Source organism: Salarias fasciatus, chromosome 10 (genome assembly GCF_902148845.1).
Source record: "Salarias fasciatus chromosome 10, fSalaFa1.1, whole genome shotgun sequence".
NCBI classification, from domain to species: Eukaryota; Metazoa; Chordata; class Actinopteri; order Blenniiformes; family Blenniidae; genus Salarias; species Salarias fasciatus.
The window spans coordinates 27,892,578-27,920,517 of NC_043754.1; the positions used below are offsets into that span (position 1 = coordinate 27,892,578).

The 27,940-nt window shown below is 44.5% G+C and overlaps 1 protein-coding gene across 1 annotated transcript; it reads left to right on the top strand.

The window, feature by feature from the left end:
- The first annotated feature begins 166 nt into the window (after positions 1-166).
- On the top strand, positions 167-27,940 carry LOC115396011 (ribosomal oxygenase 2-like). The gene is made up of 10 exons (XM_030101745.1): positions 167-230; positions 1,528-1,971; positions 4,669-4,788; positions 7,284-7,412; positions 20,051-20,154; positions 21,388-21,490; positions 24,726-24,885; positions 24,980-25,068; positions 25,709-25,819; positions 27,366-27,940. The coding sequence occupies exons 2-10, from the start codon at positions 1,543-1,545 to the stop codon at positions 27,516-27,518; spliced, it is 1,398 nt and encodes a 465-aa protein (XP_029957605.1). The 5' UTR covers positions 167-230; positions 1,528-1,542; the 3' UTR covers positions 27,519-27,940.

Here is a 27,940-nt window from a genome sequence, read left to right on the forward strand (position 1 = left end):
CGCGCCCCCCCCCCCCCCCCCCCCCCCCCCCCCCCCCTGTCGGCGGGCGTGGTCAACGGTATAAACGCGCAAACTGCCCGGTTCAAGATGGCGTCGCAGATGACGCACCCCGAAGCGGAATGTCTTACCTCGGAAGTGTTTATGCCACTTCCTCCTCTGGCGCTGGAACACGTTTCTTGTCGGATACATTTAAAGTCATATTGAGGGACAGAGACCGCAGTGTCAGGAAGGTAAGTGGAACTGAGGACTTTGAAGTCATCGCAAACACTCAGGGATCAGACATTAACTTAAAATACTAACGACAAAAGGAGGAAACGCGCTCAAACTAAGTTGGCATGATATTCAGAGATTAAGACTTTCGGCATCAATAACTCTTCAACAAAACGCCATTAACACACTAAGGACGCCTCTTTGCCATCGCTGTGAGGTGATAATACGCAATAAGCTAATTTGAATCAAAATATCTGTCTTTCAAGCAGCAGAAATGATTTCTGTTTGCAGACATGCTGCGGTGTTCAGGGACCGTCTGCAAATTACAAGCTGCTGCAGCAGTGCAGACAGATACCGCCACAAAATACTCAGTACCATCAGTTACTTAGTGCAGTAAAATTACTACAAGCTTCTCTTGTCTCCAGCTGATCACACTACAGCACTGCGACAAAACAGTTTTCCCATTACATTACAGTGAAGTTGAGTTTCATTGCTAGTTATTATTGAACGTTATTAATATATTGAAATTATGAAAAAGTATTTTGTAAACTACTTGATGACCAACAGGACTCCTTCAGTGATTGAACAGCGTTTCATTAGTTTACAATGCAGTGATTTTTTTTTTTTTTTTTTTGGAAATTCTTAATTGAAATTCATAAAAATGATTTTAAAAAAGTAGTTTAGTCAGGCTGATTGCTGGAGCATGATCAGCAGCATCTCCTTTGATTGTTGGATAGTTGGAATAAAAATGAGCTTTTAGCATATTGTTCTCCTCAGCTTCATTACTTCTCCACTTCTCTAATATTGCAATTGACAGGCCGTGTTTACATTAAATTTCATAGTTTCACATTGCTTTTGTGGCTTGAAATAATCTTCTCTGGTCTGGGCACTGTGAGCTGGACTCTGGTGAAGTTCATCTTCAACTGTTTTAATGTGTTTGAACAGTTCCTGATACGTTGAGAATCAGATGGTGAGGAAGCTGAATTTCAGTTGTAGCAGAGAGTTTAGCAACTCTGATGGCATAAAATTTGTAAAAAAATATTAACATTTATAAAATGTAATGGATTTTTTATGACATGAAATTTGGTGTTGAGAGGTACACATACATCTTTACAGGCTGATTTCTGTTTAACCTCTGGCCTAGTCATTGTCTGAAGTTGTTCTAAAAGCAGCTGAGGGAAAGACAACAGTTACTTCAAAAATGAGAAAGGCTTGTACAGAAATTACTTGGCTAAATACCTGTATGTTCAAAACCCACAAATCACCTTTCATATCTGAATTCAGGATGTCTTTAATGTGGTTGTTTCTTTTCTCTAGCTTCCTCAGGTCAAAATGCCAAAGAAACGCCAAGTGGGGAGGAGAAACATGGCTGAAGAGGCATCTCCTTCTAAACAGAGCCGGGTAACAAGCAGCCAGACTCGGTCCCCTCTGGGTCTCCAGAGTCCAGAAAGCCTGTTCGAGAGCCTCATCCAGCCTGTTGGGACTGAGCAGTTTTTTGCAGAGTACTGGGAAAAGAAGCCCCTGCATCTGCAGAGGTCTGATCCTGCTGTGGCCTCCTACTACCAGTCCCTGTTTCAGCTGGCTGACCTTCAGAGTTTATGTTCTCAGGGTCTGCAGTTCTACAGGGACATTAACATTGTCCGCTGTGTCAATGGCAAGAAGAAAGTTCTCAATAAGGAAGGCTATGTCAAGAATGGATCTCTAATTTCAAACCTGAAGCATAAGGCTTCCATCCAGTTTCACCAACCACAAAGATTCAAGGTGAGGGCTCTTTTATTACTTGACTACGTTTCCAGTGAAAATGAATCACACCTCACCCCTCCAGCTTCAACTTTAACTTTATTTGTCCTTTCAATGGTGTTTTTCTGTTAGTTGGTATTTCACAAAGTGGCCCATCAGCCATCATCTCCCCCACCACTGAGGTGATCTTCCACCTTCCACAGCTCCCTTGTCTTTGAAATCTGACTTGTGGCTCCTCATGCTGTTCATCTTGAAGCCAAGCCTCTCTAGGATGACTGACGCCGTACTGAGATCAGCTGCTTGGTCTCGGTGATGTTCTGAGCAGTGCTGTGTTTACATGGTCCAGTAGAGATCTTTCTGGGACTTTGTTCTTTACAGTGAGTCTACTGAGCACGGACGGGATACAGTCTGTGTTTACGGACATGACAAATCGTCTGATAAACAGACACGCTCGGAGAGGTTGGCAGCAACTAAACTCATTTGGGATCGAAAAAAACTATCGGTGTCACTGGGATGCAGTCAGAAGGGGCAGTCAAAAATGGTTTTTGTCTCCTTAATTTAAAGGTCATTCTTAAATCTGCCTGGAGTCAACTACTTGCTCATTTTGCAACTTTATCCAGAAAATAATTGTGATATTTAATGGAGTTCAAATGTCCTCTGTCCTGTAAATGAGAAATGAAATGGAAAAAAAAAGAAAAAAAATCATCCCTGAACAAGTCCATCGTGCTTCGCCATACTTTCATGTAGAGATGTCATTAAAATATCAAAATGTTGCCATTCTTGGCCTCTGTCCAGATGTGAAAACCTCATTTCAATATCTCCCGCCAAATTTAAACTGTGAGCTTTCAGGTTTGGTGAAAATTTCAGTTGTTTTTGGAGTTTATAATGGGTGTTATCAAGGCTCTCCATTTAAACCAAAAAAAAGTTGTTCTCTCTAATCTCTCATTATGCAGCAAAACAGTCCAGTAAAGTCCTTGTGAGTCTCACAATGCTTTCATTTTGTCTCTGTATCAAATGGTTCTCTCTCCAGATGCATTTGATTCCATTCTCGCCGGCCGAGACTGGAATTCCGATCTGGGCCGGCCGATTCCGGATTGGGGAAGATTCCGATCTGGGCCTTGACAGACGTATCTGTGTGCTGCAGCTTAAAGGAATACTCCGAAGATTTTGAACCCATGCCCTATCCCGATCATTTACAGAGTGAGATAAGCTCATAAATACCTTTGTTGTGTCCGTTCGTCCAGTGCCTGGCTAACAGCTGTTAGCATCGTAGTTAGCTTAGCTCCACTACGGCAGGTGAAGAGGAGACAGAGCCAGACTGAGAAAGTGGACAAAATCCTCCTTCCAGTGGTCCAGGGGACGGCGTGTTAGCACGTGAAGTAAATCCCAATGGTTATAAAGCATTTTAAAAGACGTGTTTTGTTTTCAATCCGTTAAAATAACATTTTGATCCTCACAGACCTGCACATGCGCAGTGCTCTGCAGAAGGATATACCGGAGCACAGCGGTAGCAGCATAGACTCAGCCGCTGTGCTCCGGTATATCCTTCCGCAGAGCACTATGCTTGTGCAGGTCTGTGTATCAAAACGCTATTTTAACGGATTGAAAACAAAACACGTCTTTTAAAATGCTTTATAACCATTGGGATTTACTTCACGTGCTAACACGCCGTCCCCTGGACCACTGGAAGGAGGATTTTGTCCACTTTCTCAGTCTGGCTCTGTCTCCTCTTCACCTCCAGCAGCTGAGCTAAGCTAACTACGATGCTAACAGCTGTTAGCCAGGCACTGGACGAACGGACACAACAAAGGTATTTATGAGCTTATCTCACTTTGTAAATGATAGGGATAGGGCGTGGGTCCAAAATCTTCAGAGTATTCTTTTAAGCTGCTGATTGGCCTTGGCCCTATTGGTGCTGAGTGTAACCAATCAGATGGTGCTGTGGGCGGGACGATGCTGGAGGCTGCATCTGAGCCAACATAATGTCGTTTAATATTGATCTGTTATTGGACGTCAGATTAATAAAGATTGATGCCGATATGCGTCAAAAGGCCGAATATTGACGCTGATGACCGGCCCGGACAATGATCAGTCGGTCCCGAATAAAAGTACATTTCACTGAAGCTGTGTTTTTTTGTTGTCAAAATTTGTTGAGTAGATATGGAGAACTTATGGAAAAGTAACTGACACCAAATAAAGTGTATGAACCCTGTGGATATCAACCTATCCCTGAGCCACAGGTGCTTCACCTTCACCTTTGTTGACCCTCTCCTCCGAGACCTTGCCTATACCTGACTGAACGGTCTTTTCTGCCCATGGTTTTTTAAAGGTTTGCCATCACTGCAGGAAATATCTGCATCCAAGCATGCTTGACAGGACTCAAAGCGATGTAGTACATATCCCAGGCCTTTAGGTGGGGCTGTAAGCCCGCCTCTGAAATGCACCAAAACAGATTGCTTGTTTATATTCCTTTTTGTCTGCTATTGTTTCATTTATTGTCCATTTGCTGCAGCAACAGTGCACATTTCCCAATTGTGGGGCAAGTGAAGCAATAGAGAACAGTCACTGGAGTGTTAACTGAATTGTACATGACCACAGTGAATCCTGTGGCATGAGATTTTCATACTGCATCAGACACTTGTTACTCTTCTTTTGAATATGAATGGGGAGCAGGTGTTGACACTCAGTAATCAGCTGACATTCCTTGTGTGTTTCCAGGATGAGTTGTGGAGGATCATGGAGAAGCTGGAGAGTTTCTTTGGAGCTTTGGTGGGCTCTAACGTCTACATTACACCGGAGCAGTCTCAGGGTCTTCCACCACACTATGATGATGTTGAGGTACAACCACACATATTGCGACTACACTCACAACTTACCTGCTGCTGCTTACCTACACTGCAGCTCACAGCATACCTGATCACCCTTTTTTTTTTTTTTTTTGGAACTGTATTTTTAATAAATGTAAAAAGACAACAATACATAGCAGAACGTTCCTTGAAAACATCACATAAGTGTGACAGTGGAGGGAAAAAAGCCCAAAGAAGAATGGATAGTTAAAACTTTACAACACAATGTGTAGCTCAGGTCGGTTCGAGAGAGATCTAGTTATAGGTTGCCACCTCCTCCCAAAAACATCAGCCTGGAATTGTAGCTGGGCGGTTGAAGCCTCCATCCCATGCACCTCCCTCAGCTTCTGTCTCCACCGAGCCACTGTCGGTGCCGGTGGCTGGGGATTCATCCGTTTCATTTCCCAGCAGTCATCAGGAGTATGTGTCGCAGGTGCTTTGGGCCTCTGCTGTACATATCTTTAGGAGCTGGGACTAAAAGAAATGGATTTAGAGTGAATAAAATATCAACTCCCATAACTTTGTCCATCTCTCCCTTTACCTCCTTGCAAAAGGGAAGTATTGGGCAATCCCAAAACGTGCCAGTGATCACCATCCATTCCAGATTTTCTCCAGCAGTACCGTATTGGCCCGGATATAGTAGCACTCTGCTTATAAGACGACCCCTATTTTTCAAATATCATTTTATGAAAATAAAAATATGTTGAAGACAATAAGGTTACCCATAAAATAACTTTTTGTTGTACAATTATTCTAAACTCAAAAACTCACAGATATTTCACCTGATTTAAGATAAAAAAAAATATTACTGCAGTATTAAATAAATATATTCTCTTTCTGAAAATAAGCAACAATAAGCAACAATTAAGAACCTCAAAGGTTCAGTAACTGCATTAATGATGTAAATAACTTTAGAACCATCAAACTCCAGCTCTGTTCAGCTTCATGAACATGAATAACTCAGCCTCCTGGATGCTGGGTTCAGTCTGGCCTGTAGAGAACAGTTCTTCAGAGAGAAAGCAGCAGGTTTCAGCTGCTCTGAGCTTTTATTACTTTCTCCTGAAGGCTGGAAAACTGAAACCAACCAGATAAATATAGAAGTGAACAAACACACAAGATGTATCACAGCATACATCACTGTCTGAAAACTAAACCAGTCAGTATTTAAAATCAGAGCCGCTAGCTCAATGCTAACTGTTAATGGAAACGCCATTGACATGCTAACGGAATTAGCATCTGTGTTGAAACTTCAAAACAAACTGACAAACTCACAAGTATCAGTTTCCCCTCCATCCTGAACATCAGCTGAGTATACTCGAGTACTGACAGGCAGGTATTCTGGATGCTGTTTGAAATGAAGCTTAGAAAAACCAGCAGCAGCCACACTGCTCAGTCTTCTTCTCTCACTGCTGCAGGCTGACACTCTGTCCAGCTCACTAGCTCCCCCTAACGGGGGGCGGAGCCACTGCATGCAGCAGAGGCAGTCCAGCTCCCCGGGACTCTGGCTCCATCCAGTCCTCCATCAGAGCACCACCCCGTTTTAGAGAAAACCATTCCTGGAAAAAAATATCGTCTTATACTCGGGCCAATACGGCAAGTCTAGAAATACGCTTGTCTAGCATATTGATGGCTGATGTTGGGGTCCCGACTGCGAGAGACATAAATAAGAACAAGAGTCTGGGAAGTCGGTTCATTTTCACAGCCTCAATAATTTTCAGCTCCGTTGCAGCCCCAGTTGCTCGTGCTGTAAAACAGCCTTTGTCCAGCTTTGAGTTGAGGAGCAGAAGTCCAGTCTCTCTGCTCCAGCTCCGTGGTAGAGGTGTATGGTGGCCGAGGGGTGCAAAGCAACAAGACTGTAAAAAGCTCAGTTTTTTTTTTTTTTGAAGGACCTGGAGTTGCAGTTACAGTTGTTTGAGGTTTTTTTTTAATATATATATATAAATAAATTGATGCGGAAAACAAAATTCAGGCTTAAGCCTGTTCATTAATCTGGATCTTGGAGGATAATCTTGGCTAAAGAGAAGTGCTCACTAACACAGATTAGACGCATCGGTGAACAGTATTTCAACGAAATCTGTCTTTTGTGTACACAGAAAATGTCTTAGGTCTTTGAGTTCAGCTCAAGGATAAAGGTGAGCAAAAACAAAAGGGTTTCTATTTTTATTGAAGGTAGCTTTGTTGGAGACTTTGTTGATGAGAATAGTCATCACTGAGCTGTACTTTTTGACATAAATGTTTAGAAATCAGAGACATCCACTGAACAGCTTCAGTGTCTTGAAAAATATCCAAATGACCTATTGAACATAATCAGTTTCGAGCATCAATAGTTCCTTTTCAGAACAGAAACTCTTTCACATACTGAATAACATACAAGCCAGTTTTCTCAAGCGAGTCTCATTAAACCAGTGAACGCTAACAATGAATTGCCTAACTCTTTGTTATGGTAACAAGCAATATTTCCTTCTGTGGCTGTTTCTTGTCTCGCAGGTCTTCATTTTGCAGTTGGAGGGAGAGAAACGTTGGCGTCTCTATAACCCAACTATTCCTCTGGCAGCAGAGTACAACGTTGAGTCAGTGGACAGGATTGGCAGCCCCACACACGATTTTATTCTGAAGGTACAGCTCAGTTTCTTCAAGAATCAAGAATGTTTGTTGTCAACATGCAGCGCATGAAATTTTGATCAGCAGCTCTTGGCACACGTATAAAATCAAATGAAAAGGCACATCTAAAAAAATGTCTAAATAAATTAAAGATCGAATGAAAAGTGACGAGTGTACAGAGAAATCTTCAAAGTGACCAGCGTGAATATATTGCACACATTGAAACTTTGTGTGTGTCTGGGGTGGGGGGATGGGAGCGATTTAATGCTCAGTTTAGTCTGTGTGTGTGTGGGAGGGGGGATATGGGGTGATGAATTTCACAGCTCTGGGGAAGAAGCTGAGTTTCAGTGTGTTTAGCCCCGTTTCCACAGCTCCTCTTCTGGTGGTCAGACAGACAATGTGACCCGTACCGCGAAGAACCACTGAGACCACTGATTAAAGGGATGGATAGTACCAAAGACCCAGACTCAGCCTGGACCACTTCTGGGTTCTCCTCCGTTGAGGTTCCATGCGCTCCGGTAGGGTTCCACAGGGAGGAGCTCCACCTCCGCCGTCTGCTGATTGGTAGAAACGACCGTCACTCTGGACAAACCGCCGAGTTTCAACAGTTCATCAGAGGAGAAGCTGCATGTGCCGCTCTGCACTCTGGTTGGTTTCAGTCACTGGTAGTTTTACCGCCGGTCTGCTGGCGGCGTTCAGACGCTGCTCTGCAGCAGAGGAGTCGTTTGGATGGCGTGTTCAGGAGGAGAACGTTCTCCAGGCTGGATCACAGAGAACCGAGGCTCACGCTTCACTCTGGGCTGAGCAGAGCTGCTGAGGAGCCACCGACAGGGTGGAGGACCATGTTTACCGTGGCGTAATGCTTCACAACCCACCTACGTTCAAACTGTGCTGACCGCAGTGGAGACACGCAACAGATAAGCTTTACGCAAACCGTACTGTTCAGTACCAACCTGTACCGTTGGAACCACCAAAAGAGCTGCCGTGGAAACCAGACTTTTGTGTCGGTTCCGATGTTCCTGTACCTCAGGCACAAACAGTTTGTGGCCTGGGCGGGTGAAGCTGCAGCTCTCCAGCCTTCCTTCCAACCCAGCTGTCGTATATCGAGTCCAGAGGTGGTAGAGGACTCCCCACAATCCTCTAACGCTTTCACCACCTGGGCAACAGGTCCTGTCTTGTGCAGTGCAGTTCCCATACCGGATGGAGGATGCTCTCTATTGTGGCTCTGTGAATGTCTATCAGACACTGAGGGGAGAGTCCAGTCCTTTGCACCTCCCTTCGGAAGAAGAGCCTTGGTGGAACTTCTTCACCAGGTGCTTTGTGTGTGTGGACAAAGTGAGGTCAGATGTACTGTGGATGCCCAGTAACGTGATGTTGTCCACCCGCTCCACCTCCTCCAAGGTGGAGCCCTGTTGGTGTTGATCCTCCTGGGATACAGTCAGGTCGGCACCAATCCAAGTCGGCCCTGGCCAACTCGGCACCGCCCCCAGGATACAATCAAGTCGGCATCAAGCCAAGTCGGCCTCACGGGGGTCGGGGGGGGGGCAAATCCTGGAGCTGATGCCGGCTGCGGCGCGATGATTTGCACAGTTTTATAATTACAATGCAAGCGACTGGTTTGATCAAACGCCGCCTGGTCACATGATCTGGTCACATGACTAGACAGCCGCTTGCGCTGCGCGCTTGTAGCTAAGCTACTCGGTTCAAACAGAACGTCATACATGAAGCTCCAGGTCCATTCTCCACCTCTAACCTGTCAGTCACCATCATCACACAGTTTGTCCTCCAGTCTCCCCCCTGCTACGTGAGGAGAAGCGGCGCAGCCGGCACGAAAAAAAACTTTGCAAATCGTTGCGCCGCAGCCGCATCGTAATTATAAAAAAAAGAGGCTTTTGGCCGAGTTGGTAAGCAGCTTACAGTCAAGGCGGCACCGACCAACTCGGCCACTTGAGAGCCCCCCCCCCTGCGAGGCCGACTTGGATTGATGCCGACTTGACTGTATCCAGGGGGCGGTGCCGAGTTGGCCAGGGCCGACTTGTATTGGTGCCAACCTGACTGTAATCCGATCCTCCTCAGGGTGGAACTCACCTGGTCCTACTGCTCTTCAAGCTTTGGCAGATGAACAGTCTTTCTGCTGCCAGGTGTGTCAAAGTGTGCAAACAAACTGTTGAAGGTGTCTGGTAGAGTGGGATTGTGGCTGATCTGCTGATTGCTGTTCTTGTAGTACGTAAAGGTTCTGATGCCTCTCCACACTTCCCGTGGGTTGTTGGCAATGCACTGTCCATACCTGTTTGGCCTGCTGAATACCCTTCCTCAGTTCTGTCCGGACCCTGCTGTAGGCCAGCCTGTCACCTGACCTGTGCTCTGAGCAGAAACCAGAGACACCATGGTTACTGGTTTGATGAACTTGTGTGTGGATGTATGTTACTGTCTCTACTGGGAAAGTGTACGAATTTGTGGAATTTTGGAAGCACTGCCTTTAGTTCCACATGGTTGAAGTCTCCAGCCACAATCGCAGCCGCCTCTTGGTTGGAGTTTTTAATCTGCGTACTGATCAGACAGTAAAGCTCCTCTAGCGCTAGCTTAGTATGGTAAGATGATCCTCAACCGAATCTCATCCATTTTGTTGGGAAGTCATTGGACATTGGCGAGGAAGAGACTGGGAAGAGCCGGCCGGTGCGGGTTAGCATGTAACTTAGCGCACAGGCTGCTCCTCTTACCCAGCTTTGGTTTACGGTGTCTCCTTTGTCTCCTGGGCCACAGACATGGTGAGTCTGTTTCATTTCTGATATTATGAAATCCAGCTCACAGGTTGCATAAAGTTGGCAGTTTCTTCCAATGTTCAGTAATGACTGCAGCAACAGCAGAAACACCAAAAGCCACTGCGAGCATACCATTGACTGTTTATAAAGATGAACGAAACTTATGTGGCATCCCCCATAGTGTTCTGAAATCCCGTCTCGAGGATTTGAGCAGGACGTCTCAATTTTGAACATTTGAAACCGCTTGTAAATGTGATTGGTCCAGCCTGTCACGTGACCACATCATGTGTGTAGATGAGGTGCTGTGATAGGGCGATTTATGCAAATCTGTAATTCATAATATAAAATCAAGAGATTTAATACTTGTCATACATTATTATGGAGAACTTCCATGACCGCCTTGTGCTTTACAGAACCATAGACTCTGTTCTTAATGCCCCACAGTCTGTCTGCTTAGACCCTTCCTCTAAAACCTGCGAGAATTTCCTTCAGTATTTTATTGATAAGGTTGTTTCCACCAGGACCCTGATTTTGACCCCTGACCATGACCCCTCTGGCTCTGTGCCTTGCCCTGGTGTATTTGATGAGTCCGAGACAGTCACCTTATCATCCTTACAGGATGTGGTTCTACACATTCTGCCCTTACGTTCCCCCGAGATGCCATTCCCCCTCATCTTTTTAAAGACATTTTTCCCAGCATTGGTCAGCTTGTCCTTGCTATCATTAACAGCAGTCTGTCCTCTGGTGGTGTCCCTGTACTTTTTTAAACATTCAGTGGTACAACCCTCCTGAAGAAACCTGGCCTGGATCAGACTATCCTGGATCATTTTAGGCCCATCTCCAAGCTGCCCTTTATTTTTAAAAATCTTGGAGAAGGTTGTCTACCTGCAGCTGAAAAACCAGCTGGACAATCATAACATCTCAGAGGTCTTCCAGTCTGGGTTTAAACCCTGCTCAGCACCGAGTCAGCTCTCCTCAGGGTTTTTAATGACATCCTCCTCGTAAATGACTCTGGTGACTATGTGGTTCTGGTTCTGCTGGACCTGACTGCTGCTGCTATAAACAGTCAATTTGTCACCACACAACATCCATCCATCCATCCATTTTCCACCTCTTATCTGGGACCGGGTCGCGGGGGCAGCAGTCTCAGCAGAGATGTCCAGACTTCCTGTCCCCAGACTCTTCCTCCAGCTCTGCCTGGAGGATCCCGAGGCGTTCCCAGGCCAGCCGAGAGACATAGTCTCTCCAGCGTGTCCTGGGTCTTCCCCGGGGTCTCCTCCAGGTGGGACATGCCCGGAAAGCCTCCCCAGGGAGGCGTCCAGGAGGCGTCCTAAAGAGGTGCTGAGCCTCCTCAGCTGCTCCTCTCGATGTGGAGGAGTAGCGGCTCTACTCCCAGCTCCTCCCTGGTGACGTAGCTCCTCCCCCTGTCTCTAAAGCCCCGTTCACACTGGCCAAAAAACCCGTTTAAACCTGCTAATAATCGACTCCTCCTGGCAGTGTGAAAGGGTTTAATTGGCTTTTAGACCCGGGTCTTTAAACTCTGCAATCTACCCGGGTCAGCTTTCTACTGACTTTTAGTGGGAGGGACACATCTGGGAACTTACATGATGATGTCGACACAACGTGGGTACGTTAGCACGCTAGTTGTTGTTTCTGGACACAGCGTGAGATTTCCTTCGTCCAGACGACCCAGCACTGGCAGGACAGCGAGACCAGAGAGCTTCTCCTGATATGTGGGGAAGAGTAGATTCATCGACAGGGGAATGTGTTTCGCTGCATTGTTTACTTTCGTTGTGCTCTGTCGCGCTGATGATGTCATCAACGTGGGACGCCATCAGCGCGGGGAAACGCAGCAGCGTGGCTCAACAGCAGGCGGCTAGACCCAGGCCTGCAGGCAGTGGGAAAGGAGTGTAGAAGCCGTTTGTTAGTGGGTCGAAAACACGGATCGACCCGCTAGTTGCAGCGGGAAAGGGGTATAAGGGAGCCCAGCTGCCCTACGGAGGAAGATCATTTCAGCCGCTTGTATCCAGGATCTTGTCCTTTCGGTCATGACCCAAAGCTCATGACCATAGATGAGGGTGGGGACGTAGATTGACCGGTAAATTGAGAGCTTCGCCTTTTGGCTCAGCTCCTTCACCACAACGGACCGAAACGACTGATCACTGCACTGCACTACTTCATCACACACGAAAAAACAAAAAACAAACAAAAAAAAACCTTATTCAAATTGGCTTCCAGAGATGACACCCCTTAAACTTTGCCACATTATGACCACAGATATAAATGCATTTCATTGGAGTTTTATGAGGTTGGCTAACAAGCGAGGAGGGAAACTGATACATGGTTTTAAATATATTTTTAAAAACTGAAGTGTGGCATGCATCTCCAAAGTGAAATGCAGTGCAACCCATTGCCTTCAGTGGTCACCTCAGTATACTCCCCCGTCGCCGCGACGGCGTTCCTACGACGTCTACGTCGTAGCCCTACGTTGGGCTACGGCGGGGCTTGACGCACACCTCCCGAAAATTGTGACTTCACGTCGAGGCGATGCGTGGTGACGTGAACGTCGAGGGCTGTGATTGGTCCGCTTTCGCGTTGTTTATAGAATGAAGTAGATCTCACCCCGAATGCTTTTCTGATCCGAACAGTGCTTCGGGAGAAATTGAGATCCAAAACTGAGCGGCACACATCCCGTTAGCGGACTGTTAGCAGTGTTAGCACTGTTAGCAGACGGGGCTATGTGTATAGCCGCTCCTAAAACGGCTTTAATCGTCCAAAAGGTCATTAATTTCACCAATATTTCATCACGGTCTGCTCACGCCACTCCTCCACCACAGCCCGGTGTCTGTGTATGCGTGTCTAGATATGTACGTCTAGAAATCTATGTCTATACATCTATGTTTAGGTAACGCCGGAGCTACGGAAGCCGCATTGTTGTGACTGCTAGTGGGTTGGCGGTGAAATTGCAGAGTAGGGTGTTCCCTTGACGCAGAAGCAAGATATGTTCAGTGGCAGCGTAGGGCTGCCGGCGTAGGAACGACGTCGCTGCGACGGGGGAGCATACTGAGGCCTTTACACTGAATGTATGCTTGTACAGGACTGTCTCAGAAAATTAGAATATTGTGATGAAGTTCTTTATTTTCTGAAATGCAATTAAAACAACAAAAATGTCATACATTCTGGATTAATTACAAATCAACTGAGATATTTCAAGCCTTTTATTATTTTAATATTGCTGATTATGGCTTACAGCTTAAGAAAACTCAAAAATCCTATCTCACATTTGAAAATGTCCATTAATGCACTCAGTACTTGGTTGGGAATCCTTTTGCACGAATTACTGCATCAATGCGGCGTGGCATGGAGGCAGTCAGCCTGTGGCATTGCTGAGGTGTTATGGATGCCCAGGATGCTTCAATAGCGGCCTTTAGCTCGTTTGCATTGTTGGGTCTGGTGTCTTTCAGCTTCTTCTTGACAATACCCCACAAATTCTCAACGGGGTTCAGGTCAGGGGAATTGGCAGGCCAATGGAGGACAGTAATGCCATGGTCAGTACACCAGTTACTGCTGGTTTTGGCACTGTGGGCAGGTGCCAGATCATGCTGAAAAAAGGAAATCATCATCTCCATAGAGCTTTTCAGCAGAAGGAAGCATGTCGTGCTCTAAAATCTCTTGGTACACAGCTGCATTTCCTCTGGACTTGATGAGACACAGTGGACCAACACCAGCAGCTGACATGGCTCCAAACCATCGCTGACTGTGGGAACTTCACACTGGATTTCAAGCAACTTGGATTTTGCTCCTCTCCAGCCTTTCTCCAGACTCTGGCGCCTTGACTTCCAAATGAAATACAAACCTTGCTTTGGTCTGAAAAGAGGACTTTGGACCACTCTTCAACTGTCCAGTGCTTCTTTTCCACAGCCCAAGTCAGACGCTTTTTCCGTTGTCTTGAGTTCAGAAGTGGCTTGACCATGGGAATACGGCTGTTGTAGCCCATTTCCCGGACACGTCTGTGAACAGTGGCTTTTGATACCTGGACTCCAGCTTCAGTCCACTGTCTCTGAAGCTCCCCCAAATTCTGGAAGCGGCTCTTCTTCACAATGCTGTTCAGCCTGCGGTCATCTCTCTTGGCTGTGCAGCGTTTCCTGCCACATTTCTCCCTTCCAACAGACTTTTTGTGAATGTGCTTTGAAACGGCACTCTGTGAACAGCCTGCTCTTTGAGAAATGTCTTTTTGTGTCTTACCCTCCTGATGGAGGGGGTCAGTGATGGTCCTCTGGACAGCAGTCAGAGCAGCAGTCTTCCCCATACTTGTGATTTAGTTTACTGAACCAAGCTGAGTGTTTTTCAAGGCTCAGGAAACACTTGCAGGTGTTTCGAGTTATTTAGACGATTCAAGTGATTAGTTAAATAGCCTACTAGTATACTTTTTCATGATATTCTAATATTTTGAGATAGGATTTTTGAGTTTTCTTAAGCTGTAAGCCATAATCAGCAATATTAAAATAATTAAAGGCTTGAAATATCTCAGTTGATTTGTAATGAATCCAGAACGTATGACATTTTTGTTTTTTTAATTGCATTTCAGAAAATAAAGAACTTTATCACAATATTCTAATTTTCTGAGACAGTCCTGTATGTTCGCTCTGATGAAAAATTGAGGAACGTGACGATCTGGAACGAAGAGGCTCGAAAGCTAAACAAGTGAGCAAACAACAGAGGAGATGTTTTGATGCCAACTGATAGTTCAACACAGCAGAGTCATACAACTGCCGGGCTGCCAAGATATATTAGACTGAATTATTAATGTTCATGAAGTTGAATTGAACTTGAATTTGATGGCTGGGGGCGGCTGTGGATCAGTGGGGAGAGCAGTCGTCTGACAATCGGGATGTTGTTAGTTTGATTCCCGTGTCTGCATGTCAGAGTGTCCTTGGGCAAGACACTGAACCCTGAATTGCTCCCGGTGGGTGGACTGAGTGCCTTGCATGGCAGCCGCCTCCACCGGTGAATGTGTGTGAATGTGATAATGCAGTGTGAAGCGCTTTGGTCTCTGCTAATGCGGATGAAAAAGCGCTATATAAGTAGTCCATTTACCATTTTTTTTATTTACATCATTAATGCAGTTATTGAACCTTTGAGTTGAACCTTTATCCACTGAGTCATAGCCTCAGAATTTGAGAAAGTGAATATAGTTTTTTATTTAATACTGCAGTAATATTATTTGATCTAAAATCATATGAAATGTTATCTCTGTTGTGAGAATCCTAGAATAATTGTAAAATAAAAAGTTTTTTTTTTTTTTATGAGTGACCTTATTGTCTTCAACATATTTTTATTTTCACAAAATGATACTTGAAAAATAGGTGTTGTCTTATAATCAGAGTCGTCCTATAGTCGGGCCAATACGGTAGTAAATAGTGTTCAATCAATTCTCAGTAGAAATTCGACAACCTCATGAAGACCAAGGAATTCACCAGACAGGTCAGGGAGAAAGATGAGTTTAATTTAGAAAAAAAGTGCTTTGAACCAACAGATGATGCCTGAAATCTGATTGGTTAAATGATTTAATATGAAAAAATCATGTCTGGAAGCAGCGCGACCACGGGAAAACTATGAAAGGAACTGGAACATACCGCTTGGAATCATTTATTAATTATTTATGGACAAAATATAATTTACATCAGTCTGTAATTCAGATAATTTTTAGGCCCGCAGAGAAGGCTTTGCAGGCCCTGACGGCCCACCACTGGTTTTTGCTATACATAAATGATCTGTGTGATATATCACCAAAACTAAAATTTATATTATTTGCCGATGATACTACAATAGTAGGCTCAGGCAAAAATCTGTAGCTCCTTGTGACTGAGATTACAGCAGAACTTTGTAAACTCAAAGAGTGGTTCAATAAAAACAAATTATCGCTAAATGTACTCAAAACAAAATTCATGTTATTTGGTAAAATCAAAGAGGACACTAAAATCCAAGTTAAAATTGATCATGTTGAAATAGAAGGAGTGAAAAAATACAAGTTTCTGGGAGTGATTCTGAGTCACGACATGAGCTGGAAGCCGCAAATCAACAGTATTCGAACTAAGATGGCTAAAAACATCGCAATTGTGAGCAAATGCAGACACCTTCTTGACCAAAAAGCTCTCCAAATCTTGTATTGCTCACTTGTCCTTCCTTATATCACATACTGTGTAGAGGTTTGGGGAAATACCTACAGAAGCCACTTGGAGACGGCCTGGTCACAATCTTCCTGTGAAATGTATTGTGTGTGTTGTTATTGTCTTCTAATGTGGTGTAGGCTCGTGTTTGAATGCATTTGAGAGTGTGTTTGGACAGCCAATGGCTTACTGAAACAACAACATGCATGTTTCATTGATCATCTTCGCCAAGACGATTTGATGTAAGGTTTTTTGTAGGAAAAAGGGCGTTATATCTGGTCAAAACAAGATTGTTTGAATTTTAGGAGCTTCATTTTCAAAGGAAATCAGAAATATATTGAAATACTGTGATGTTTTTTGATAATGGATGTGATTACTTTTATTTTGCAGGTTGTTTCTTGCAAATTCGAGCTGTGGGGGCCGAGCTGTGTTCCGCGAAGCTGGAAGCTCAACTCGTTATATATTTCTCTATTTCAGCTGATTTTTGACTTAATGGAGACTTATTTTTTTAAATAAGCACAATATAAGCCAAGGCCATGTTTAAAATATATCTATTATGGTATTGGATCAGTTTCTGACCAAAAATAGCATCAGCAATATACTATCTATGAAGTTACAAAGGCTGAACTAATATAGTATCTCCATGTCCAGAATTTCCGGTCGTGTCCGTACCCCTATCCAGTTCCTCATTCCTACTATGTATTTGGCTTGAGCTGAATGTTCTATTTTATATACCTGGGTAGCACTATTTGAATGATGATATGTTGTGGATATAGTGCACACAATTAATATTACAACAGTTGCAAATGGGATCTGTTGTTTGCAGTTGTAGTGTCCGTACCCCGTGTAGTGTCCAGACCCTCGCATTTTGTTATTCCACTTAGAAGTTGAAATTCTTGATATTATTGGAACATGTGAGCATGTTGAAAAGGGGTGTATTTATCTACAACTCTCAAGACAACATATTTGCCTAAAAGTACATCTTTTACCCACAGAAAACTAACGCAGAGAATCGAAGCAAGGACTTTGAATTCCAAAATTCCTCTTTTTGAATAACTCGCATAATGCTACGGGAAAATTCTCATTTGGTAAATTTGGTAATGGTAATTGCCAGATAATTTAAACAACAATTTCAGTGACTTTATGTTATTTCACTGCACTACCAGTTAGAGGTCGACCGATTCATCGGATTGGCCGATTCATCGGCCCGATAGGACGTTTTACAAACTTCTGAGTGTCAAGATTTCAGAAATAATGCAGTTGTTGTTGTTCATTTGATACAAATCAGTTAAGAAACATAAATTACAGCAATCCAGCAATGTGCAAATTGTATGTGCAGACATTTATATTAAGTTTGCAGAAAAGATAATTTATTTTCCACATGTTTCATCACATTTGCACGTTATAGAGTCTTTTGTGGTCATTTGATGGGCAATAAAGCAGAGTTCTGTTCATATATTTTACTAAATTAAACAAACAACTGAGTTTATTAAGTTGTAGTGATGCTCTTCATCTGTTTTAAGTCTTGTTAAGCTATCCAAGTCATGCTAATGTAGAGTCCATACCCCATTTTACCTCGACATCTTTAACTGATCACCATTTTACTACCAAATAAGATTACTGGATGAATTTTTTTGCATCTGATTGCTCGAAAACTGTAGTATAGTGAAAATAAAAATTGGCACAGTTTGTTGAGGCTGAATTTTTTAGTCTGCTGTCCACCTGGAGTCAATGTTGATTGTGACCAGGCCGAGATTTTATTCAGACTTCAAAAAAAAAGCTATCAGGATCATTCACGATGTGGGCTTCAAGGACCATACAAACTCACTGTTCCTGAGATCTAGCCTTCTAAAGCTTGAGGATTTAGTAAATTTGAAATCTTTGTTAATACTTTACAAGGCAAGAAACAATTTACTTCCCTGTAACATAAATTGTCTGTTTGCTAAGAGAAAGGGCAATTATACCTTCAGGCAAATGCTAATTTAAAAGTTAAACGTGTCTGTACGACCCTCAAAAGCCAATGTATTACCCGGAGAGGCGTAAATCTATGGAATAGCCTCGATGGTCACCTAAAAAGTGCCATGACTATACATCAATTAAAAAAAAAACTGAATAAGCGTAGTATTTTTGAAAAATATGCCAAAGAAACATAATACTGGAATGTGAATATTGCACGACATAACACACAAATGCTCATAAACAGGCACATGCATGTGTTAGGGTGCATGAGCCTGGGTGTGGATAATGAACACACATATAAAAATACTGTCAGACATAGTATGACTATTGAGTATGCTGTAATAATATGTAATATTGTTTGCTTGTCTTGAATAAGCTAATGATTATGTATGGTTAATGTTGCAGTTCATGTCCAGGCATGCACACACACTTGTGTGGCATGCCAGGACATGAATCTTGTACTACGTAAAACTCACACATTCATAGGCAGGCACATGCACATGTTACTGTGTATGGGCCTGGATATGGTTGATAAAAACATATACAAATACAATAACACTGCCATGTGACGCTCAGTGATAAAACTGTGAGATATGGGAAGGGGTAGGCACTGATAAGCTTCTGCTTCACCCTACTCCTTTTGGGCTCTCATTGAAAGGTGTTGAATATTCTTGTTGAGATGTTTGTAATGTGATATGCCCAAAGAAACGAAACCAAACGAATGTCACTCATTGCACTTTAGACTCAGCACTTTATAAGAGTGTGAATTTGGACATACAGTACAAAAGAAATTGCACACATCATTTTGACTTATTTATTGAGCACAGTCACATTGTGTAGCACAGCTTGTGTAGCTTCTTTTACCAACCAATGTAACATCTTGAAGCCTCTGAGGCAACTGTTGTTGTGATACTGGGCTGTACAAAAATACATGGATTGATTGATTGATTGATTGAATGTAACTGAGCTGTCTGTATGAAATGTAGTTCCTGTGTTTCTACTGTCTGTCACCCTAGTGTGTGTAGGTATAGCTGTGTTAACTCACTTGTTCTAACGAGCCATTTCGAAATATCACCAATTCCAAACATGGCTAAGATTTATGTGGAGCAGCAACCGATTGGACTTGAGTGTTCTTCATATTTAAATATGTTAAACACACTCTTACACTTCTCTGTCCGGGTCTGCTCTCCCATCTTGTCAGCATGATACACCATACGGTGTATAATGGGAAATTTGTCATACCTCTTCTTTTCACGTGGGTCACAGCTCGTCTTCATTTCAAGGGCTATGCAGCCGTTCTCCTCTGTCCGCCTCGCGCCACTGGGAAACCCCTGTAAACACGCAAAACCAAGGGCTCGGGTAGAATTGGGACTGGTCCTAAACTGCCCCTTGGTGTGGATGGTCGTTTGTTTCTTTGTTGGCCCTGCGACAGACTGGCCAGCCCCCAAAGCCCCCCCCGCCAAAAAAATGAGTAGCTGGGATTGGCTCTATCACTCAATGAACCTGAAAAGGATGAAGTGGCTCAAGAAAATGAATGACAAAAGGTTCACTTATAAAGCAGTCATCAAAGTGGTAGTATTGTAGTAAATGTGGGGAAAAAAAGTTAGACATATTCAAATTTATTGTCTATGTTTTCCTGTCAGTGGACAGCAGAGATTACAAGGATTTCATAGTGATGAATGTTCAGAAGCACTGCAGTTTGATTTGTGGTTGTGTTGAAGTTTGAGTTGACTGCTGAAAGTGTGTTTTTGTCCCTGAACAGACAGGCGACCTTCTGTACTTCCCCAGAGGAACCATTCATCAGGCGGAGACTCCTGCGGGAGTGCCCCACTCCACCCACCTGACTCTCAGCACCTACCAGAGGATGTATGACACTTTCATCATTTCCTCCACATTGTGTCCTCCTCCAAATATACTCAGGATATGTCAGCTTGTTTTGTACTTAAAGTTTGTGGGAAAAAAAGTGAATGGTTGAAAATGAAATTTTGTGTGTTTTTTGAAAAGGTGCTCCATTTTCACCTGTATTGACAGATGTGTGAAATGCAGTGAGCCAGAACCTCCCCTGTCAATTCTGGTCTTATTAGCCTAGTTATCTGACCCAGTTTGCAACGTATAAAAACAACAAAGAAGACTTGAATTTTCTATCTGAACATTTTGCAAAAGAATAATTCAATTTATTGATACTTCTCTTGAGACTGTTCTCTGGATCTGTTCACAAATGCAGATCCGGATTTCTCACAGGTTCATTATAAACACAGCTCACATACATTTTCTTTTTTTGGAAGGATGCATCTCCTTGTCGCTCACTCAGCAGCTGTAGATGGCATCGCAGACCCGGCACTAGAGGGGGGGCCGGGCCCACCCTTCCAGAAATCGGGCCACCCAGGACAGACTACAACACTATTTTAAATCAAGTTGCAACCACTCCAGTGGTTGTTTATGATGATGCTTTTCATGTCATCTTCTCCAGACAATGAGGATCCCATAGACGACTGTCACACTAGCAAACAGTCTCCTTCAGAAGTTCGCAGACTGTCAGCTTCAAGTTTCTGCACTTTAGATTTAGTTTGTTGTGGTTTGTGCAAGCACTTGAAGAAAACGAGTGCTGACTGGGCCACCCCAAAATAAGCCATGGCCCTCCAGCTAATTTCCTCTGGAGCTGGGTCTGCAGCGCTGCTGTGGCATTTAGTCTCTCTGGAAAAACCAGTGAAGAGAAGGAGCAGGCTCAGACTGACCATGGTTGAAGAACCCAGAAGCAATGTGTCTTTTCTTGGTTGTAGAGCGGTCGTTTCACAGTCGGGATGTTGTTGGTTTGATTCTCCAGCTCCCCCTGTCCATGTGATGAAGTGTCCCTGAGTAAGACACTCCACACTGCTCCCAGTGGACGGATTGAGCGCCATGCATGGCAGACGCCTCCGCTGGTGTGATGTGTGTGAAGCGCTGAGATCTGCTGGAGTGTAGAAAGTCCATTTTAGCTGGAGTTTACTGGTCATGGAATGATTCCATAAGTTCTTCTGACCTTTCAGACCAGTTTTGGGATTCTGTTCTTTTTCTTTTTGATGTGTCTGTTAATTCCCTTCTTCTTTCTGTCCTCTGGAGGTCATGGGGAGATTTGCTGTCCGATGCTTTTCCCGTCATGCTGTTTGACAGGAGCAGGACTGAAGTCAGCCTGAGAGAGGGCATGCCCAGAAGGCTTTTACTGGTCAGTGTGGCACTTGTGACTCACACACACACACACACACACACACACACACACACACACACACACACACACACACACTCTGCTAACTCTCGCCCTCGAGCCGGTCTCTTGAGTTTTCTGGCAGACTGACACTGTGGGGAGCTCGGGGTTGTGATCACACACTGATAATCATTTTTCAGAAGTGTTGCCCTTGTATGTTTCAGTGCATTTTCAACAAATCATTATGGCCCTTTTCCATTAGTGCCACCTCGACCCCACGTCGCACAGCTCAGCCCTGGAACTGTCCTGTTTCCACTCCGTTTTCGTCCTTCAACCGCGGTTTTTTTCAGCGGCGACTCAGCCCCACTCTAAAGTGGTTCGATCGAGGCCGAGTGGGGCCGAGAATGTGACATGTTTAAACAGTGTGTGACGTCACTTTTTTGACAGCAACCGAGCGACTCGAAGTGGGCGCCATTTTTCAAACCTCGTCGTTCGTCCACGGAGTAACTTTTGCTGCCATTGTATGAGGACACACCCGAAGTTCAAACCTTTTCAGGAATACTGTCTGACGAGAAAATCCAGCGGGAGCTGGGCGGAGCCACAAGAAATGAAAAAATATACGGGGAGATAGCACAGGCTCTGGCGTCGCACGGCTACACCCGGATGGTGAAGCAGTGCCGCGAAAAATTGAATAAACTGAAATGTGACTACGGTGCAGTGAAGGATCACAACGGTGGAAGTGGGTCGAACCGCAGGAGATAGCGGTGGTTCGACAACACGGCGGCCATTTACGACCATCGACCGGCGAGCAACACGAGGGAGGTCGGCCCAGAGTCCTTTGTGTCCCCGCAGGAGGCCTCAGTGCAAAATGGTGAGTCTCAAAACTCCAAGGTTTGTGGTAAACCGACACAAGGACAGGGGAAATTGTAAATACCGTTGCAGACGCAGCTAGAGCTAGTTGTTACCTTTCAGTGTCGGCCCTGTGCGTTGTTTCGCTGGCCATTACAGCCATTGTTTTCCTCTTTTTTTGCGCATGCATTTGTACATGGACGTCGTGAAGGAAGAGTTTCCCTACAATTAATATAATGTTGTGCGCGTCATTTTAGCATAGAAAAAATGCCACAACAGTAACATGGTAACATGTAATGCCGGCAAGATGGGGTAACGCTTCCTTTACTGGGGGCACAATGGAGTCCGCATGTCCGCTTGTGGCTACAGCAGCAGCTTACCACCACCCAGTATGGAGAGAATGAAGAATGCAATGTAAAGCGTCTTTGAGTGTCCTGAAAAGCGCTATATAAAACCAATGCATTATTATCTTGAATTTTGCGCATGGGAAGGTTGACGGTTGCATATTTTTTTTCACCTACATGACATGTTAATGTTGAACTGGTTTTAAAAAGGAAGAAGGCAAAGAAATTCCACAGAAAACACATTTTATTCATCCACTGACAAAAGGCTTCATGAGACAATGACACTAGTGTCGTTGTGAGGACATATCAAGTTTAAAACATGCTGAACATCAAATTTGGGGTTCCCCTGGTGAGCTGGCTGCCACTGCAACACTGACGCCTTAAGTGTTTGCAGACAAGAATTACATTAGAGCATCGCGAGCATTCTCACCCATTCGCTCTCGATTCTGAGCCGCTGCAGGCTGCCCTGCTTCTGCAAGTACTTCCCGATGCCTTGAAAGACTCTCCATGACTTTCACAGAGGTTGTGCAGCGTGCAGCAGGTGAGCACCATAGACCACACCATGCGAATGTCACAGTCATTTCTTTTCAGAAGGCAGCGCCACCTTCCCTTCAGCCTGCCAAAAGCATTGTCCACAGCCACCCGTGCTCTGCTGACTTTGGTGCTGAACAGATGCTGCTCAGCTGCTCAGCTCATGAAGCCATTCAGTGACACGGGGCGTGTCATGAGCCAGTTCTGCAGAGGGTCTACTGAGGCCCCCAGGATGTAATATCCTACAGTCACCTCCCCAACATCCCTGATGTGAGGGGGGAAAAGGTTCCCCTGGTTTACTAACTCCCGCAGCAATGACACCCTCAGCACCCTGGCGTCGTGCAACTCCCCGGCAGTCCAGCAAATACATGCCAAAACTGCCCCTTCCCATCAGCGACACCCTGCAGGAGTATTGAGTGCCAGCCTTTAGGGTTAAAGTACAGTACTCAGTGTGGCAGTACTGTGGTGCATGATGGGGATGTGGGAGCCATCGACTGCACCAACACAGAGTGGGAGGCCCCGCCTGTTTTCCATGTAGGCTGCTATTTCCTGGAACCTCCGAGCATCAGGGAAACAGATTAGGTCCGGCATCAAAGTGCCTCGACTGCAGCACAAAAGTCCTGCACACAGCTGCACACTGTGGAGATGCTGACTCTGAAAAGGTGTCCACTGCTGCTGTACTCACAGCCTGTGGCGAGCTTCCACAGTGCGATGGCCACTCGCTTCTTCAGAGGCACACACTCACAGAATGTGGTGTCCTGGCGCTCCATGGCTGGGCAGAGGAAGTCCAGCGCCTCCTCGGGCATCCTGAAGTTCTGCAGCCACTGTGCGCTCGTGAACCCCGGAACTATAACATCCCACCACTGCGAGGACCGTGGGAAAGCCCAGACCGACGGCTCACGTCGTCTGTGCAGCTGAACGAGCTGAAACACACACAAAACATGTCGCTGTCCACTGCCAATGCAGTGCATTACACTAACCAGGAGTTTCAGATTGGATTCACGGCTACTGCAGCGAACTCACCATGAGATGACACTGCCTCGATCTTCTGCTGCGGTCGTCAAATATGAGCTCACGCAAGGCTTCTTCAATGCAGCGGTGCCGTTCAGCAACTCTTGATATCGCAGCCCGCAACCTCGCCCGCTCCCTCGCCTTTGAAGAAATTTTAAAATGTCCGTTTCTCGCCACGTTTTGTCGGTGCCTAACAAAATGCCAGAAACATGAGCGCCTCAAGTCTGTCCATTGTTGTGGGTGAAATGAAAAGATTTGGCGGCACCAGTCCGCGAATGTCGCATAACAGTCGACGCCACTTGAGGTTCACGTCGCCTTGCTGACGACACGACCTTGTCTCCGCCCCCTCTAAGGCTGAACCATGCATAATGGAAAATGAGCAGTGCGGAATCCGGCCAAGTGAGGCCGAAGCGGGCGTGGAGCCGAGGCGGCACTAGTGGAAAAGGGCCTTTATATTTTCAACATTTTTAGACTGTGTTCAAATTTGGCAAAATGTTCTGGATGTGTTTTTGGCTGTGTAGGCTAACGGTAGTGATGTGAACACCAACCGACGGCTGGCTGCAATCCTGCGAGCTGTGGCTGATGATCTGGAGGAGGAGGTGCAGAAATTCAGTCCCACTCACATGAAAAAGGATTTCATCAGCAACAGACTTCCACCGTACTGCCTCCAGCAGCTCCCAGGTTTGTGTGTGTGTGTGTGTGTGTGTGTGTGTGTGTGTGTGTGTGTGTCCCTCCCCGGTGTTGCTGTTGTTCTCAACCTGTGTGTGTCTTCCAGCTGGGAGGATGCCTGCTTTGGAGGACACAGTTTTTTTGCAGTTTAAAGATCACATGGTCATAACGGTAGAATCCTGTCAGCAGAACACAGTGAGTCTCTTTCATCTGGAAAATCTCTTCTTAAAACATCTTATGAGACCACAGCTGTGGTTACAATGCCCAAAAGCATTCCGATTAAATGCTGACCTGTTTAAATTTGCACCGTCCGCTCGACATCTTGATGGGATAGTGAGGAGTGGTGGAGTCCAGTCGAGCTTTGCTGCATGTCTGTGACGTTCGGTCAGCTCGCCGAACGTCGTGATATTCTCACATATCACGTGAGAAGAAAAATAAAAGTGTCCCGTCTTCACAATTATATTTTGAAAACCAAGAGAATTTGATGTTGGATTTCCAAAAAAAAAAAAAAACCAATTAAATGAAACAAAAAAAAGCTTCTATAAAAATGGAATCACTTTTTTAAACTGGTGGGCTTTCAGTGAAAGCAAATGTCACAGTGCATTATGGGTTTGATCCACTGAAATGAATCAGATCATCTGAATCAGATCAGATGTTAGGGCATCTAATAATGATTAAGTGTTCAAGGAAATTGATCTGATCCTAAAACCAGAAATAATTTAGTCAGAACGACAAAAAAAGACCATATAAATCCAGCTACTGATGTTTGTTCATATTATTGAAGCTAGTTAATCCTCAACAGACATGAAGAACTAAAGTCTGACTTGTGTTTCAGGATGAGGCCACCGAGCAGTTTGTCTGTGTGTTCCATTCTCTGAAGAACAGCAGGGAGAACCACATGATGGGTGAAATCTGTGATGGAGAGCAGCAGTGGGACCACTCTGCGGTAAAGTCAGCAAAGCACTTAATTCTGCTTGTTTTCATAAAAATCTAGCTAAAAGCAAGTTTAGGGCACGTTTTTAATTTTGTGGATAGGTTAGAAAACACTTCAAAGCTGCCTGCATGTAGGGCCAGGCACATACAAATTCTTCTTGGTGAAAAAATGGCAAGGTCTGGACTTGAGCAGTTGACAAAACGAGGTGTGAAGTGTGGGGACCCAAAGAAGAACCAATTGAAGCTTCACATCAACAGCAATTCGTTTGTCAACTCAACACTTTCAAATGACTCCATGAACTCATGGAATCATCTGAGACAGGATAGGGACGAGGTGGAGGAAGGACCCACCAAACAGCCCAAACATCATATCTGAGAAATGACAGCAAACACTAAACTAGAAAATTACAGAGGCAATTTTACTTTGTGCCTGCCAGCTGCTGCCAAGAGTGTGCGTGTTTGTGCCCTGCCAGAATTAAATTATTTGCCCAGATCTGAAAGAGTGCAGTCCAGAAGAGTGCATCCAAAACCTGCTACGTGTCTTTTCCTGAACATTTTGTTTTTTGTGCGTGCTTTCTATTGCCAATGTGTTTTCTGCCCTTTCTCCTCCAGTCAACATCGTGTTTCGAATTAACTGGTTTCCTTGTTAACCAATGACCAATTTCCTTCTGCTTTCCAAGCAGACTCATAAAAGGTCCGACATTATGTTGTCAGGTTTTTAACACTGAGGCTGTGTCTCAATGTCAGCTGGTCTCCATGGCAACACACACCTGCTGACTGTCATGGCTGATCACAGCTCAGAGCGCACTGAATACAGATACGAATGTTACACTCACACACACACACACACACACACACACAACGAGCACACACACAGATTACAGTAATGTCAACAGCACCTAGCAGGTACAAAGTAAAATTTCCTCTGTAATTTTCTAGTTGAAAATTACAATTGTGCTCTTGCTTCTTTTTATCATATTACTTCTAAATTTATCAATCTCAGTGGACAGCAGAGTAAGAATTTAATTGAGCAAGGAAGAATTAAAAAAACTGTTCATACTAAACATGTTGCCACCAGCTACATGGGGAAAAGCTAAACATGTAGTCACGATAAGTACATAGCCATCACCAACTAACACTGAGGTTCTTAACACTACCAGACACAATTATCCACATTAAAAGTCAAAAATACGGAATAAATCCAATGTAATGTTAATGTTTGGACTTCAGTAAAACAATTAGCCTAATTCTAACACGTGTTACTCTGAATTATCATTTAAAAAAATTTAACCACTGATGAGAGATTCTTAAAAGATGAAAAGAAAATATTTTTTGCACCTATTGGGTAAATTTAAAATTCTGTGATTTATTGTTGTTTTTGAAATGAAGCCAATAAGAGAAACAATTTTGCACTTTGAGAAAAACAAGGCTTCCTGTGGAATGGATGTAATTCAATGGAAGGTCGTGTTCAGTTCATGTAATGTACAGCGCCACACTCATGCATAAAGTGTGCCTAAAAGGTTCTTCAGGTCTGACGTTGTGCTTGTCTGACCCTGCAGGGGCTCCGGTTCTCCCTGTCTCACATCCAGGCCCTGCGACAACTGTTGCAGTCTGAACAGCTCCCTGTACGACAGATCCAGCTGCCAGAAGACCAAGACAAGCTCAGTTTGAGTCTGGCTTTGTGGAGTGAAGGTCTGCTGCAAGTCCTCTGATCCTCCTCAGTGGTACTGCAGTTAGTGGTGAGGCCTCGGCAACCATTGCCTTTATTTTCTGAAGCCGCTCGATGGCACTCTTGCTTTTAAGATAGAGGCTGAAGGACTGACAATGAAGTGTGCTCTCTAACATTTATTAAACAGATAGGACCAACTAGTGGCTCCATAAAATAAAGAGAGTGGTTCACGAGGCCTCATTTGCACATTACCAACTCTTCTGCTTCCGTAGTTTTTTTTGTCTTTGGTTAGACAGACATTTAGATGACAGTGCCTCTGGTAAAGGAATGCTCAGGACGGTCTTTCCTGCCTCTATGTGGCCAGATGTGACCTGCAGTTAAATCTGTTCTGTAGAGTGGAGCTGATATTTAACCTGTTATTTAACCTATTCCAGTTGCTTGATGCACAAACATAAAAAATATTTT